General features: G+C 59.7%; 1 protein-coding gene across 3 annotated transcripts; it reads left to right on the top strand.

The window, feature by feature from the left end:
* The first annotated feature begins 268 nt into the window (after nt 1-268).
* On the top strand, nt 269-16,073 carry CC2D1A (coiled-coil and C2 domain containing 1A). 3 transcript variants are annotated; one of them, XM_039252327.1, is made up of 29 exons: nt 269-562; nt 1,928-2,063; nt 3,787-3,896; nt 3,990-4,055; nt 4,294-4,428; nt 4,534-4,771; nt 8,036-8,160; nt 8,441-8,513; nt 8,674-8,745; nt 8,851-8,981; nt 9,059-9,131; nt 9,783-9,916; nt 10,266-10,377; nt 10,459-10,631; nt 11,371-11,493; nt 11,580-11,638; nt 11,730-11,846; nt 12,945-13,018; nt 13,093-13,151; nt 13,273-13,324; nt 13,450-13,549; nt 13,638-13,728; nt 14,037-14,174; nt 14,260-14,324; nt 14,919-14,982; nt 15,080-15,206; nt 15,290-15,366; nt 15,446-15,493; nt 15,601-16,073. In XM_039252327.1, the coding sequence occupies exons 1-29, from the start codon at nt 503-505 to the stop codon at nt 15,619-15,621; spliced, it is 2,853 nt and encodes a 950-aa protein (XP_039108258.1). In that variant the 5' UTR covers nt 269-502; the 3' UTR covers nt 15,622-16,073. The 3 variants fall into 3 exon arrangements, with proteins under 3 accessions (XP_039108258.1, XP_039108259.1, XP_039108257.1); XM_039252328.1 differs by having other exon boundaries at nt 10,263-10,377; nt 14,263-14,324; XM_039252326.1 differs by having other exon boundaries at nt 10,263-10,377.
* Nucleotides 16,074-16,226: the final 153 nt, after the last annotated feature.

The following is a 16,226-nucleotide window of genomic DNA, read 5'->3' as shown; positions in this document are numbered from 1 at the left end:
TGCCCAGACCCGGGCCACCAGGAGAGGCCAGAGCCCGCAGGTGGCCGCGCGACGCCGCGAGCCCGGCGGCCGCCACCACCGCTCACACCTGCGCGCGCGCTCCACCGCTTTCCCGCGCATTCCACGGCACCGCCGTGCGCACGCGCGATGGCAGCACCGTCCCACATACCCACTCACGCTCCGCCTCTTTCCCGCGCAGCCTGCGGCACCGCCCACCGTCCGTCAGTGCGCACGCGTGCCCGCGCACTGCCTGCCGGGAGTTGTAGTTTCGGTGCGGCGGGCCCAGCAAGTCCGGTGGCTGCTCTCCCGTGCCGCGGCGCCGAGGGCCGAGGCGGAAGTGGGACGGCCACCTCCGGGGTCGAGGGCGCGGGGTCAGCGGTCGCGGGGCGCCAACCAGGGGCGCGGGGCTTAGGAAGTGCGCTTGCGCCGCGACAGGCCCCAGGGGAGGAGGCAGGGCAAGGCCAGGCGAGGTGGCCAGTGGTCCGGGCATCCAGCCTGGAAGATGCACAAGAGGAAGGGACCCCCGGGACCCCCCGGCCGAGGTGCCGCTGCCGCCCGCCAGGTAAGTCTATACCCCACGGCCCCGCCCAGGGAGCCCTTCTCACCCCTATCACAGGTTCAGAGGAGGGCCCCACCCCCCAGGGGAACCGATCACCACCCCCAGGTGAGCCCCGTCCCCGCCCTCCAGATGAGGTTCTGCCCCCAAAGGGGGGCCTAGTGGCCCCGGCTCCCCAGCTCCTCAGCTCTTGGCGCCCCGCCCTGGGCTCAGAGCCACCTGTTGCCGAAGCCTCTCCAGTTTGGGAGGGGAAGGCCTCGGACCTGGAATGAGGACAGTTACTGCACTCCTGGTCTGAACGCGCATGGAACCTCGCATCAGCCAGGCCAAGTCTGACTTTCTATCCCCCCTGTACAGATGAGGACATTGAGGCCCAGAGAGGTGAAGACAGCTTCCCAAGGTCATAGGGATTAACAGCTTGGCCAGAGCTCAGTGCAAAATCCAGAGCTGCTGCCATGAGCCCGTGGGACTGTGTCTGGGCCTCCTTTTCCCTCCTCCACCTCCTCTGCCTCAGGCCCCTGGAGAGTTTGATTTTCCTTAGCTTTGCTGGAAGGAGCCCAGGCCATAGTTTGGTCCCTGGGTATAAAAGTCTGGCCAACCTGGAGTTTCCTGCTGGCCTCTGTGTGTTGGACATCAAGCTTCACAGCTCTTACACCTCAGTTTCCTCATCTGTAAAATGGAGGCCCTAAGAGTCCCTATATCACAGCACAGTTGTCAAAATTCATGGGGATAGTTTGCGGAAAGTGCTAAAACCTAATACTCGATAAGTGTAACTTCATCATTACTGTTGAAAGGAGCCTTACATAATGGCCAGTATTTGCCATTTTGACCCACAGAAAAGGCCACTTTGTGTAGCTCAGCATAACATTGTCACAGCATTCGCTGGGATGGGTTAGGAAGACAGGTCTGTTACACGATGAAAACCCCGCTTTTGAGTTCTGTGTTGTCTGGGCTTCTGTTTGCTCTTGATGCCTCCAGCCTTCCTGCACAGCCCCCTCAGCGGAGTGTGCTGGAAGGAAAAGCCCAGGTGTACAGAGACGGCTTAGCTTTGAGCAGAGGTTGGGCCTATCTTACTTGCTGAGCTCGGTCCGCAGCACATCCGGGGCATGGGCTCGGGGCAAGGAGCAGGGGCTCTCTGCCTGCCCTTTGCCCCATGCTGATCTATGCCAGAGGGCCTGGCCCATCCTGGGACACCTGTTGCATTCTCAGCCCATTCCAGCTTCCTGGCACTTCCCGGGGGAAGTGGCTTTCTGTCAGAGTTCCTTCTTCCTGGGGTTCCTTCTTCCTGAGGGACCTCTGGGTCCGTCCTGGCTGCCTCTGGGCAGGTGGGGTGCATTCCAAGGTCTGACTGGACCCTTGCTGTTCCCTTAGCTGGGCCTGCTGGTTGACCTCTCCCCAGACGGCCTGATGATCCCCGAGGATGGAGTTAACGATGAGGAACTGGAGGCTGAGTTATTGGCCTTGGTGGGGGGCCAGCCCCAAGTCCTGGAGAAGCTCAAAGGCAAAGGTGAGACTCTCACCCCACCCCCTGAACCTTCTCTGAGCTCCTGCTGTGGGCAGGACTTGGCGCGGGGCCCTGGGGAGAAGGGGGAAAGGAGACGGAGGAGGTTTCTGCCCTCCTGGAACCCACAGCTTGGATTAAGAGGTTAAGCGATCGACTCTGGACCCAGAGTGAGGGTGCAGATCCCAGTTGTGCTGCTTACTGGCTGTGTGACTCGATGATTCCTGGCACCTGTGCGGGCCTCGGTTTCCCCGTCTGTAAAATGGGAATCATAACTGCACTCAGTCACAGGAGCTCATCTTCTCGTGTTTGTAAAGTACATCGCACAGGGTCTTGTATTTCCTCCAACATGCTTGATCACCCCTCCCGTGATCAGGGCCGGGGTGAGGGAGGCACAGAGCCATGGAAGAGACCTGTGCGCTGGGGCCAGGTGCCCGCAGGAGGCACCCACGATAAGGAGAGCCCGGAGAAGAGCTAGGAAGCACTTCTGGAAGGGACCCCAGCACGTGCAAAGCCCCCCCTCCCCCCGGGAGGTGACGGGGTCAGCAACCCTGCAGTGGGGTTTGGGGCAGAAGAGACCTTTATACTTGTTAGCGGTTTATCCTCATCGTTGACGGATTCCATGTTTGTGAATTCACCAACGGGCTAAACTTTATTTGCAACACCAAAAAAAACACTCGAGGTTTGCGATTACTTGCGGGCATGCGCAGAGCTGCGGAAAGTGCGAGTTGCTCACCTTCCATGTTCCCAACTCAGGGAGAGCAAGTTGACACTCTGCCGTCTCGTCCCAGGGCTTTACCCAAACACGGTCTGGGTAAGGCGGTGGATTTTTCTCATTTTGGGGCTCTTTGTCGGTGCTTTTGCTGTTCAAAACGGCCCCAAAGCGTAGTGCTTAGGGCCGTCTCGTGTCTTGAAGAGCAAGAAGTCTGCGACGCGCCTTACGGAGGAAGTTACCAGATAAGCTTCATTCAGACGTGAGTCACCGTGCCGTCAGCCTTGAGTTCAATGTTAACAAATCAACAATACATGAAAAAGGCATAGTGAGATAGAAGCGCCCGGCAAACAAGGTGGTGCATTGACTGGTTGGCTAAAATGTTGTGCCCAGAGGCTCATGGGATCCTAACCTTGCATTTCCTCTAGGAGCCAAGGTCCGGTCTTGGCTAAGTCGGTGTTTACGGTTATTTTGTAGGACGTAGCTACTGCAAATAATGAGAATAATTCGAATGACAAAGTGTTGACTTGGGAGAAACTGTGGGCCCCATGTAATGGGGGGGAAGACTGAGGCCCAGGGAGGTCACGTGACTTGTCCAGGGTCCCAAGTGAGCAAGCTTCAGAGCCAGGGTTGGAAGTCAGGCTTGATGAGCAAGAGACGGGGCTGGAAGGATCGGCGGGATCGTACCTGGTGGGCCTGGTGGGTGCCGTGGGAGGGCCATGGTAACTGGGACAGGAGCCTGGGGACTGTTTTTTTTTTTTTTAATGTTTATTTATTTTTGAGAGAGAGAGAGACTGAGCATGAATGGGGGAGGGTCAGAGAGAGGGGGAGACACAAAACCTGAAACAGGCTCCAAGCTCTGAGCTGTCAGCACAGAGCCCGACGCGGGGCTCGAACCTGATGATCACGAGATATGACCTGAGCCGAAGTCAGATGCCCAACTGACTGAACCTCCCAGGCGCCCCCTGGGGACTCTTGAATGATCCCAGTCCAGCTGCGGCCTCTCCCTGCCACCAGGTCCCCTGCCCATGGAGGCCATTGAGAAGATGGCCAGCCTGTGCATGAGAGACCCGGATGAGGAGGAGGGTACTGACGAGGAAGATGTGGAGGCTGACAATGACCTGCTGGTGAGCATCCAGGGCAGGGCAGGGGCCCCCCATGCTGGCGCCGCCCCACGCGGCAGCCCCTCACGTCTGGCCGGTGGCCGTGTGTCCCTGCAGGCAGAACTAAATGAGGTCCTTGGGGAGGAGCAGAAGTCTTTGGAGTCCCACCCTCCTGTGCCTCAGGTATAGCCCCACAACCTGCCCCCCGTAGCGCAGGGTTCAAGGCCCTCCCTTGCCCCTTCGGCTGTGTTACCTTGGGCAGGTGGCATGACACCTCTGAGACCCAGTTCCCTGCACCCGGAATGACGATGATGATTTCTGCCTGGCGGGAACGGGGACAGCTGGCCCCAGGGCACTGGGGCCAGCCCAAGTGGGGTCACCACCCAGAACATGCCCCCCCTGCCCGCCATCCCTCCTGCAGCCCAGGGCCACAGCCCCCAGCCCCGGGGTGGAGGCCACCTTGCAGGAGAGGCTGGCCCTCTACCAGAGGGCAATCGAGAGCGCTAGGCAAGCTGGAGATGGAGCCAAGGTGCGGCGCTACGAGCGGGGGCTGAAGGTGAGCGACCACAGGGGATGGGGGGAGCCGCGCTGGGACCCTCCCGCTGTCCCCACCGCACCCAGCCCCAGGCTCCTCTGAAACCCATTTCCCGTATTCTCCCAGACGCTGGAAAACCTGCTGGCCTCAGTCCGGAAGGGAAATGCCATTGATGAAGGGGACATCCCGCCGCCAGTGGCAGTGGGGAAGGGCCCGGCAGCCACTCTTGGCCACGCGCCCGCGCCCACCCCACCGGCGTCTGCCATCCAGCCCGCCCCAGAGCCCAGGGTCACGGTCGAAGGCCCGTCTTCCTCTGCCCCGGCGGCCTCATCCACAGGCTCAGCTAAGCCCCAGCTCCCGCCAGGTAGACCAGGGCCCGGGCTGGGCCCAACCGGGAGGGTGCAGGCGTGCTATTTATTCAGCCATTGGCCGTCCTGTGGGGGTGCAGGCCCTGCGCCGACTGTTCGAGATTCTCGATGCCCCTCCCCTCCCTAGGTCCTCACGTCTCTTGACCTAATACCTATAGCGTGACGTTGGCCACCGGAACCATTTTTCAGCACGCACTTGAGTGGCACGTAGCACATTCGCCGTGTGGTGCAGCCACCCTCCTCTATTTCCAAAAATTGTCCATCAAACAAAAACTCTGTTCCCGGGAGACACTAGCCCCCCAGTTCCGCTCCCCCGGCCCCCGACGGCCGCCGTCTGCTCTCTGTGACTCTCTGCCTCTCCTGGGTGCGTCACGTAAGTGGGACGACACACGAGTTGTCCTTTGGTACCAGCTTCTTTGACATAGTGTCATGCTATGGCGTGTGTCAGGGTCCGCTCCTTTTGAGCCCTGACGTTCTCACACGGAAGAGTTGTACGCTGATCCTTCCCCAGCCCTCAGCTTGTCTGTCTTTTATTTTTTAAAACAAAAATTTTTTTATAGTTTTTATTTATCTTTGAGACAGAGAGAGACAGAGAGCATGAGCGAGTGAGGGGCAGAGAGAGAGGGAGACACAGACTCTGAAGTAGGCTCCAGGCTGCCAGCATAGAACCTGATGCGGGGCTCAAACCCACGAGCTGTGAGATCGTGACCTGAGCCAAAGTCGGATGCTTAACCGACTGAGCCACTCAGGCGCCCCTTGTCTGTCTTTTAAAACTCATCTGTGGGCTCGTGAGTTTGAGCCCCGCGTCGGGCTCTGTGCTGACAGCTCAGAGCCTGCAGCCTGCTTCCAATTCTGTGGCTCCCGCTCTCTCCTCCGCTCTCCTGCTCACGCTCTCTCTCTCTCTCAAAAATAAGCATTAAAAAAAAATTGTAAAAATACCCACAAAACTCACCTGCGGGAGGTTTTCCTTCCCCTCTCCCTCTCCGGTGGCCTTCCTTCCTTTACGGGAAAGGATGCCCCTCCCCCCCCCCCTTCTAGAATATCAACACAGGCTCTGCCCCAGGGGCAAACGTGCCCCAAACAAATGAACCCTAAGAGGCACTTAAAGCTGGGCTGGCCCCTTGAGAAAGTAAACAACAGGTCTAAATCTTTCCATGGCCAGGCTGGTTTCTAAGCTGTTGTTTTGGCAAAGTTTAGGGAAGAGGGGTGGAAATCATCACCCGAAATGCTCAGCCAAAATCACCAAAGCTTTTTTTCATGATGGGGTTTTTGGCATATGACTTGGTAGGGTTCTGGGAAGCCCGCCACATGGTGGGAACATGATTTGCGTCTTCCTGTCTGTTTGTTGGTGTGAAGCGGGTGTCTTGCTGCTTTAAAAAAGAACAAAGAGGGGAGCCTGGGTGGCTCAGTTGGTTAAGCGTCCAACTTCGGCTCAGGTCATGATCTCCCAGCTTGTGAGTTCGAGCCCAGCGTTGGGCTCCGTGCTGACAGCTCAGAGCCTGGAGCCTCCTTCTGATTCTGTGTCTCCCTCTCTCTCTGCCCCTCCCCTGCTCATGCTCTCTCTCTCTCTCTCAAAAATAAATAAACAACAAAAAAAATTTTTTTTAAAAGAACAAAGGGAAGTTGGGAAAAGATGACCAAGAAAACAGGAATTCATTCGTAGAGTGGACCCAGCCCCAGTCATGACATTAATAAATGCCGTGCCGATAAAATTTTACTCTTGGTATATGAAAATTCCTTATCAAAAAGCCTGATACATTTAGGCTTTGTTCAGTGCCATGCTAATAATACCAATGATTCAAACTGGAAAAATGTTTTTGTTTCCTTTCCCTTTTTTTTTTGAGACAGAGCACAAGTGGGGGAGGGGCAGAGGGAGGCAGAGAGAATCTTAAGCTGTCAGCATGGCCTCGATCTCACAACCCTGGGATAATGACCTGAGCCCAAATCAAGCGTCAGAGGGACGCTCAACTGACTTCGGCCACCCAGGCACCTCTGGAAGGACATTTTCTTAACTCTGAGAGGCTTGCAGTGATAGGAAATAAAACCGATCAAGTGTCAAAGCTCTCTTGCTTCAACCCACGGATACCTTTTCAGGCAAATACACCTAAACTTAAAGCTGTAGCTGCAGTGGTCCGTCTGAAAAAGCACAACCCATGCAGCTTTGCACACGGTTCTAGGATTTGTGCGCCTAGTCAGGTGATAGTGCAATAGTGCTTTGTTTTTTTATACTGAAAATGACACCGATTGCTTTCAATTTAGAGATACTTACCCTGAAAACCTGTTGGACATGTTATTTGATACTATAACATACTGTTTAAAAAGCAATTTAGAGGTACCCAAATTTAGTGGCTCAGTCAGTTGAGCATCTGACTTCGGCTCAAGTCATGATCTCACGGATCGTGTGTTCGAGCCTCGCGTTGGGCTCTGTGCTGACAGCCTGCTTCAGATTCTGTGTGTGTGTGTGTGTGTGTGTGTGTGTGTGTGCGCGCGCGCGTCTCTCTCTCTCTATCTCTCTCTCTCTCTCTCTTTCTTTGCCCCTCACTGGCTTGTGCTCTGTCTCTCTCTCAAAGATAAATAAAAACATTTTAAAAAACAAAGTTAAGATAAATAATTTTATTTATTATTATGTTTTCTTTTTTAATGTTTTATTTTTTTAAAGAATGAGAGAGAGAGAGAAAGCGTGAGCAGGGGAGGGTCAGAGAGAGAGACAGAATCTGAAGCAGGCTCCAGGCTCTGAGCTGTCAGCACAGAGCCCGACGAGGGGCTCGAACACACAAACGGCGAGATCATGACCTGAGTCGATGTCGGACGCTTAACTGACTGAGCCACCCAGGCGCCCCTATTTTTCTTAATATTTATGTATTTATTTTGAGAGAGAGAGGGAGAGCATGCACATGAAGAAAGAGTTCCAAGCAGGCTCCACGATGTCAGTGCGGAGCCCAACACGGGGCTCACCGTCATGAGCAGTGAGATCATGACCTGAGCCAAAATCAAGAGTCAGACACTTAACCCACTGAGCCACCCAGGCGCCCCCAGGCAAATCGTTTTAGATGTCACGTGAATGATGCATAGGTACTGCGTCAAGTTTCCCAAAACTGTTTTGGGGACAAGACAGCAATGGCTCCAGAGACTGCCAGTCGGGGACGGAGTCCCCATCACGCCTCCCAGCCTTCGTTCTCACAGCTGTAAGTCAGACCTAAGGGACAGCCTTTGCTGTGACGACTAAACGGAAACGGTCAGTACGCTGTTCCCCCTTCCAGGTCCCTGCAGCCCCGCCCCCCTGGCCCAGTTGCAGAGCCGCCAGCGCGAGTATAAGTTGGCCGCCCTCCATGCCAAGCAGCAGGGAGATACCGCCACTGCTGCTAGACACTTCCGTGTGGCCAAGGTGCGTCCTGACTGGGGGACAGGGTCGGAGGGAGAAGACCCGATGCTCCCGACTTTGCAAAGAACAGGAGCTCTGCGGTCAGACAGACCCAGATCTGAAGCCTGACTCTTAGTCGCTCTACACCTGTAGTTTTCCGTATCTCTTAAAGCCCCAGTTTACCCTCTCTGTGAAATGGGCATAAGTATCAGAAGGGGCTTAAGCAAGATGGTGCAGAGGAATGGATGGAGGCTCCCCACAGGGTCCTAGGCTGCTCTTCCCCTGATCTCCTTCTTTCTCTCAGAGCTTCGATGCCGTCTTAGAGGCCCTGAGCCGGGGGGAGCCTGTAGACCTGACCCGCCTGCCTCCTCCGCCTGGTGAGGACCCCACCCTCACCCTGCCCAGCCCAGCCTTCGGGACGTGATGCCGCCGCCCTCACTGGTCGCCTGGGGACCCCCCTCAGGCCACACCAGCCTGGGGTGTGTGTGGGGGGTCCCCAAGCAAGCCCCTCACTGGACCGGACCTCTCTGCCCTCAGACCAGCTGCCCCTGGACCCCCCCTCGCCGTCACCACAGCCTCCAGCTCCCAGCACAGTGCCCTCCACACCAGGTAGGCCCCTGGCACCCTGTGCGGTGGGCAGGCTGGGGAACTTGTGGCCGATTCCCGAGAGTCTTACCCCTGCCCCCTGCTCCCCCTCGCCCCCGTCTGGCCCAGAGGTCCCCCCACCTCCACGGACTCTTCTGGAGGCACTGGAGCAGCGGATGGAGCGATACCACGTGGCCGCAGCCCAGGCCAAGACCAAAGGGGACCAGCGGAAGGCTCGCATGCACGAGCGCATTGTCAAGGTGCGTGGGGGCCCCGTGGCAGTGGGCAGCCCCTGGGGACCTTGCCCAAGCGAGCCCTGATGCCATGTCCGCTACAGCAATACCAAGATGCCATCCGGGCCCACAAGGCTGGCCGAGCAGTAGACGTGGCCGAGCTGCCGGTGCCCCCAGGTAGGCACAGCGTCCCCTCTCGCTCCCCGCCCCCTCCCCCCCGGCCTCTGAGCCTCTGTAGGTGCTATTCTGCCTGACCATACAGGCCCAGGGAGCTGCTTGCTCCGCAGTCAGGAATTCTGCAAACTTGTCCCGTAATCGGTACCTTAAAAATTGGGTCACAATAGGAGTGTTTATACCATAGAAATTGGCAGACACTGGAAATCGGGGTTTATTTGGAACCCCGTTCCCCAGCCCCACCGCCCTCTGATTCCTCCATTTCTTCTCTGTTCAACTCCTTATGCATCGGCTCTGCTCCGCCTTCTGTCAGCCCCCCTGGGATTGGGGGCCTCCTCTGGGTTCTCAGAGTTGCCTGTGCATCCCCCGGGAGCGCAGTTATCTCCCAGCACCGTGCTCCCCCGGAAATCCAGGCCCGTGACCACCTGTTGGGCCTAGTGCCCCTTGTCACCCAGCGCTTGCTCATTGGAGTCTGGCCAAGGCCCGGGGTCAGGTGCGAGGTTAGACTGGGATGATTGGGAACCAGCAGCAGCTCCTTCCTGGATTCCAAGGACATCCAAAGCCCTGAGGCGCCTTAGGAGGGGGAGGAGCCCATGTCTCTACCGCAGGAGCCTGGGTCTCTCTGTCCTGACTGGGCCCTGACTGGCCGCCCAGGCTTTCCCCCCATCCAGGGTCTGGAGGCCACCGAGCCCACCCCACAGAGCCTGGTGGGGGTCCTGGAGACCGCCATGAAGCTGGCCAACCAGGAAGATGGCGCAGAGGATGACGACGATGAGGAACCTAAGAAGGTGTGAGGGGCTGGGGTCTTGGGGGAAGGCAGGGGTGTGGCCGCCAAGCCCTGACAGAGGCTGGGAAGAGCTGGCCTCCCTCCCAGCCTCCTGGGCCCTGGGAGCGTCCCGGCTGTGCAGCCATGGGCAGGCCATTTTGCTCTCTGATCTCGCCTCATCTGTAAAGTGGATGCAGAGGCCGTGTTCGTCTCCGTAAAGATTCAGTGAAAATGAGACTCTGTGGGGCATTCGGTGCTGAGGAAATAGAAGCGAAGATAGTCACCCTTGTCAGTATCGGGCCCGGGCCCCTTGGGGAGTGGAACATCGCGGGGGCTGGAACGGCTCTGCCTCCCGCTCTGTCTCTCAGCAGCCCACCAGCCCTCCGGCCCCCACGGCCCAGCCCAAGGCCCCGCCCTCAAGGGCACCCCAGTCAGGCTCCACCCCAGCGGCCAAAACAGCCCCCAAGGCCACATCCACCCGAGGTAGGTGTGCCCTCCCCTCCTGGGCTGCCTGTTGCCTGGCCAGGGGCCGGGCAGCACCCGCAGACGCCCCTGTACCCACAGCCCAGCAGCAGCTGGCCTTCCTGGAGGGCCGTAAGAAGCAGCTCCTGAGGGCCGCGCTGCGAGCCAAGCAGAAGAATGACGTGGAGGGCGCCAAAATGCACCTGCGCCAGGCCAAGGGGCTGGAGCCCATGCTGGAGGCCTCACGCAATGGGCTGCCCGTGGACATCGCCAAGGTGAACCTTCTAGGCCTGCCGAACCTTCCCAGGCACCCGCCTGGCAGGCTGTGGCCACTTAGCAGCCATGCGATGTGGATGATATTAGTCAGGTTAAGCTTCTGTGACAAATAGCCCCCCCCCCCCCCCCGAATCAGGACTCAGTGGCTGAAAGAAGACAGACCTGTTTTTTGCATGTAATACTCAGGGCAGTCTGGGCTCTGGAAAAGACAGAGCCCTCCATCCAGGGCCCAGGTTCCTTCCATCTTGTTGCTCGATCGCACCCTGGAAGGTCATCTTGTCCACGTGGTCAGAGTGGACTGGCGCCCTGCCTATGTTGGGTTCATGGGAAGCAGTGAGAGAGAGAAAGGGCAAGGCGAGCAGTTCCCTTTAAAGGAAGTGACGTGAAGGCCATCACTTCCCACCTCCCAGTGGCCACAGCTGAATCACATGGCTGTACCCAGCTGCAAGGGATGCTGGGACATGTAGTCTCTGGGCTGTGTGCCCAGCCAGACCTCCATTCCTAAGGAAGAGGGGATAAGGATCACATTTGGGGGAAACAGTTAACACTTTGCCGCTCTGAGAGGGACCATCTACTTCTCCCTGAGCACCACTTTTCTCCTCAGGGAAGAAGGAAGAGCAGGGTAGGGGCAAAGCCGTGCTCCGGGAAGGCCTCTCCAAGAAGGGGTGACAGTCCCGTGGGTGGGCCTGTTCGTGGCTGACCAGCAGGCCCCTCCCCCACGAGGCTCGTCTTCTCCAGGTGCCCCCTGCCCCCGTCAACAAGGATGACTTCTCTCTGGTCCAGCGGCCTGGCCCAGGTCTGTCTCAGGAGTCGGCCCGGCGCTACGGTGAACTCACCAAGCTCATAAGGCAGCAGCATGAGGTGAGGTGGGCGCCCGGCCCAGATCAGCAGGCCCTCCTCAGGGTCCCGGCCCCTCAGCCCTCCCCTCACTGCCTTCTGCTCCTCAGATGTGCCTGAACCACTCTAACCAGTTCACCCACCTGGGCAACATTGCCGAAACCAGCAAGTAAGCGCCCCTGTCCCCGCCTCTGCCGGCCGTCTGTGCCCGCACCCCACCCCTGGGAGCAGGGACCTGAGCGGGGCTCTCTTGCGGGCAGATTTGAAAAGCTGGCAGAGGACTGTAAGCGGAGCATGGAGATCCTGAAGCAGGCGTTCGCCCGGGGTCTCCCCACGCCCACCACCCGCTTTGAGCAGAGAACCTTCAGCGTCATCAAGTAAGGCCCCGATGCCCCTTGGCCCCGGGTGCCCCTTTGGAGAGGGGTCTGCGCTCCCCAGAAGCCGGCAGAGGACTTGCCTCTGGGGGGGGGGAGTCTGGTTGCATGGTGCAAGCACAGTATATGCAAGGGTCCTGAGGCAGGCATGAGGTGCACGTGAAAGATGGTGACGGGGGTTCCCAGTGGCACACTGGGAAGTGGGAGGGATGTGCCTTGTCCCCAGGCCTGGGCGAGCCCTCAGCGTGGTTGGTATTGGTCCTGCTCCCGTGAAGCCTTCCTACACCCCGGGGAACAGGGGGCATTTTTCCCACTTACAGATGACAGCCACTGCAATAACCTAGGATGCCCCATCCCCCTTGCCTGGGCTCCCCCACATCTGCATAGCCTGGCTCCCCATCACCTCATCTCCACCCACTGTCCCCATGTTGCTGGCCTCCTGCCACGCAGGCCTGCTTTTGGTCCCTCTGACAAACCAAGTGTGTTCACCCCCAGGGCCTTTGCACTGGCTGTTTCCTCTGCCTGGACCCTCTTCCCCAGGTGTCCATGTAGTAGCGCCTTCGTGGCATCCAGGATTACCTATGATGTCACCTCTCTTGAGAGGGCCTCTTTTTTTTTTTTTTTTTAATGTTTTATTTATTTCTGAGAGAGAGAGAGGCAGCATAAGCAGGGGAGGGTCAGAGAGAGAGAGACACACACAGAATCCAAAGCAGGCTCCAGGCTCCAAGCTGTCACCACAGAGCCCGACGCGGGGCTCGAACCCACAAACTGCGAGATCATGACCTGCATTGCTCCTTAGTTGCTTAACTGACTGAGCCCCCCAGGCGCCCCCTGAAACATTGTTAAATGAAGGGAAAGTCCCCCAGCAGTGAGGCCACTAGCTGTGCCAAGTAGGTCCCAGACTGAAGGAGTCTCGAGAATGAGCCATTGGCAGACCTACACAAAGAACTCCAGTCCGTCCAGAGCCTAAAACTGGAGCCCAGGAACCCATGTACCCACCAAGGCCAGCGTGGGGTGGGTTCCTGGCCCTGCAAAGGGAGAAGACGGCGGGCGGGCATTGGGGCTGACGTGCCTCTGTGTCCCCATCTGCCCTCCCGGAAGGATCTTCCCGGACCTCAGCAGCAACGACATGCTCCTGTTCATTGTGAAGGGCATCAACTTGCCCACGCCCCCAGGTGAGGGGCGCCGGGCAGGGGTCAGGGCCGGGGGACCACCGCACTGCCCAGCTCTGACCCTCGTTTGCCCGCAGGACTGTCACCCAGCGACCTGGATGTCTTTGTTCGGTTCGACTTCCCCTATCCCAACGTGGTATGTTGAGGGCCCAGGAGAGGAAGGATGGGCTCCAGCCTCATCGGGCCAGGAATGGGTGGGCAGGGGTCCAAGGGCAGCCCCCAACCCCTGAGGCTTCCTGCCTCCTATCTGGCTGCAGGAAGAGGCTCAGAAAGACAAGACCAGTGTGATCAAGAACACCGACTCCCCCGGTGAGTGGAGGCCGTGGCGGCGGCGGCGGGAGGCACCCCCGGCCCCGTGCAGAGAGGACCTGAGACCGTAGCCTGACCCCCCTCCCCCCCCACTTCCTCTTCGCCCACCCTCATTCCCTGAGTAGAGTTCAAGGAGCAGTTCAAACTCTGCATCAACCGCAGCCACCGGGGCTTCCGAAGGGCCATCCAGACCAAAGGCATCAAGTTCGAAGTGGTCCACAAGGGGTGAGCCGGGGGTGCCGGTGCTGGGCGGACTCGGGGGGAGGGGCAGCTGCCCTGGGCCCACCGTCCTGTCCCCCGCTCCCGCACACAGGGGGCTGTTCAAGACCGACCGGGTGCTGGGCACGGCCCAGCTGAAGCTAGACGCCCTGGAGAGCGCGTGCGAGGTCCGGGAGATCCTTGAGGTGAGATGCGGACCTTTGGCCACAGGCTCTGGTGTGTGGCTCTGTCACTGGTTTAACATTATTCAAAAGCTCCCTACAGGCCCCGGGCCTCCTAGGGGTCTCTTCTGCTGACCCAGCTTCTCCCCCAGGGGGTCCCAGACCTCCGTACTACCCAGCCCTAAGTATCCCCAGCACCCTGCTCCATTTTGACCAGTCAGTGTCTCACTTATATCCAGGGGCCCAGGTTTGGGGAATTAACCCTGCTTCTCCCTGATCCCGGCCCCGGGCCGCCAGCCACTTCTCACTAGCCTCCCTTCATTTCCACCCAGGTCCTGGATGGCCGCAGGCCCACTGGGGGGCGGCTGGAGGTCATGGTCCGGATTCGGGAGCCACTGACCGCCCAGCAGTTGGAGACCACGACCGAGAGGTGGCTGGTCATCGACCCCGTGCCCGCAGCTGTGCCCACAGTGAGACTCCGGCCCACCTGCCACCCCAGGGAGGGAGGCTTGGTTTAGTGGGGGCCGGGAATCACTTTGGTTCTGTCCACCAAAGCAGGTTGCTGGGCCCAAAGGGAAGGCCCCTCCCGTGCCCGCCCCTTCGAGGGAGCCAGGGAACAGGTAGGTGGCTGGGTCCAGGCATGCTGGGGAGAGGCCCCTTCTCCCTGTTTCAGTTCCTCCTGGACACTGTCCCGTCAGGCACAAGTTGTAGCGTGTCCCTTCCCTGCTCCTGAACGTCTCCTGGCTCCCCTTCTCCTGAAGCATGCAGTTGAAACTTCTCAGCCTGGCACTTAAGATCTTTTGTGATTAGACCATTATCAGTATATCCAGTAGTCTTGTCTCACCCCGCTTCCTCCTGTTCGTTCATGGTTACCTACACCCAGTTTTCACTGGTCTCTGGGCTTTTCTTTGTGATATTGATGCTTTGTGATTTTTCCCTACCCAACACCTGCTCCCCCCTCCCCTGCCCAGCTCTAACTCCCTGGCTCCCAGCCTGGCTACGGCCTTGCCTAGGAAGCCTTCCCTGCCCCCCGTGCATGCCGGTTGCTTGAGTGTACAGCCCTCAGCCCCGCTAGGTCGTGGGCTCAGCAGAGCACCAGGGTGGGCCTGGCTCATCTCCCGCTGGTCCCCGGGGCCCAGTGCGTCTGTGAGAATTAATGAAGGGTCAGGGCTGGGGGGGTCCTCGCGGCCCTTCATCCCTCCCCGATTCCATAGGCCGGCCCGGCCCCTGCACAGCCTCAGCGTGCTGGCCTTCGATCAAGAGCGGCTGGAGCGGAAGGTGGGTGCCTGCCCAGATGGGCTTCCTGGGGCCAGACTGGGGGGTTCGGTAGGCCCCGGGCGGGGCCACCACAGTCCCCGACTCTGCCACCCCACAGATCCTGGCCCTGAGGCAGGCGCGGCGGCCGGTGCCCCCGGAGGTGGCGCAGCAGTACCAGGACATCATGCAACGCAGCCAGTGGCAGAGGGCGCAGCTGGAGCAGGGGGGCCCGGGCATCCGGAGGGGTAGGGTCTCCGGGAGGGGCATGTGGGGGAGGGCAGGACTGCGGTCCCCATCCTGACCTTCCCACCCCGTCCCCCACCCCCAGAGTACGCGGCCCAGCTGGAGCGTCAGCTGCAGTTCTACACAGAGGCAGCCCGGCGCCTTGGCAGCGACGGCAGCAGGGTGAGCCGGGCGGCGTCTAGGGGGCGCTGGGGGGCTGGGGCTGCCCGCTGCTGCCCGCTGACCACCTCTTGGCCCCCAGGAGGCTGCGAAGGAGGCACTCTACAGGCGGAACCTGGTAGAGAGTGAGGTGAGCGGCCAGCACGTATGTGTGGGGCATGCGGGGGTGGGGGGGGGTGCGGGGTATGGCTGTGGCCATGAGCACCGCCCCCCTGACCCCGGTGGCCTCCCCCGTAGCTGCAGCGGCTCCGCAGGTGAGGGGCCCACCCGGCAGGCTGCCCCGGGAGGGCGCCCGAGGCCCTGGCACCGGGAGGAGCTACCCGAGTCACAGCCGGAGAGCAGACAATCAGCAGCCCGTCGGCGCCAGATGGACACGTCCCCCACTGGGCTCTCCCTGGCCGGGGGCATGGAGGATGGCGCCGCCAGCCAGCTTGTGCCCCTTGCTCGGGCCTGGCTGGGTGGGCCCCGGAGAGTCCCGTTTGCACAGCCTGGGGTGTCCGGCCCCTGGCCTGCCCCGGAGGTGAGGGGAGGGGGCAGCTAGGACCAAGCCCCGAGGGCCCCTGCAAGCACTTTATTTCCTGTCCCTCCCCAGCCTTAACCCTAAAGCCCACCCACACCCCAAAGAAGCCGCTGAGGTCAGCCAGAGCCCGGCCGGCTCCCCAGGGCTGACACAGGGAATAAACCGCCAGGGCCATGCCTGGCTCACTCTGTCCCGTTTCTGTTTCTTGCCCCCCCCCACCCCGCGACCAGCTGGGTCTCCCCCAGTCCCCCCGGGGGTGGATGGCAAGGTGCCTGTGAGGGGGGGGGGCAGGCTGTGGGGGAAGAGTGCCTATGAAGGATGTGTTCCATTCACACGCTTGCTC

Source organism: Hyaena hyaena, unplaced genomic scaffold (genome assembly GCF_003009895.1).
Source record: "Hyaena hyaena isolate Hyena2069 unplaced genomic scaffold, ASM300989v1 scaffold_414, whole genome shotgun sequence".
Lineage (NCBI taxonomy): Eukaryota > Metazoa > Chordata > Mammalia > Carnivora > Hyaenidae > Hyaena > Hyaena hyaena.
Note: the sequence above shows the minus strand (reverse complement) of the source record. Positions and strands in the feature narration are given on the sequence as shown.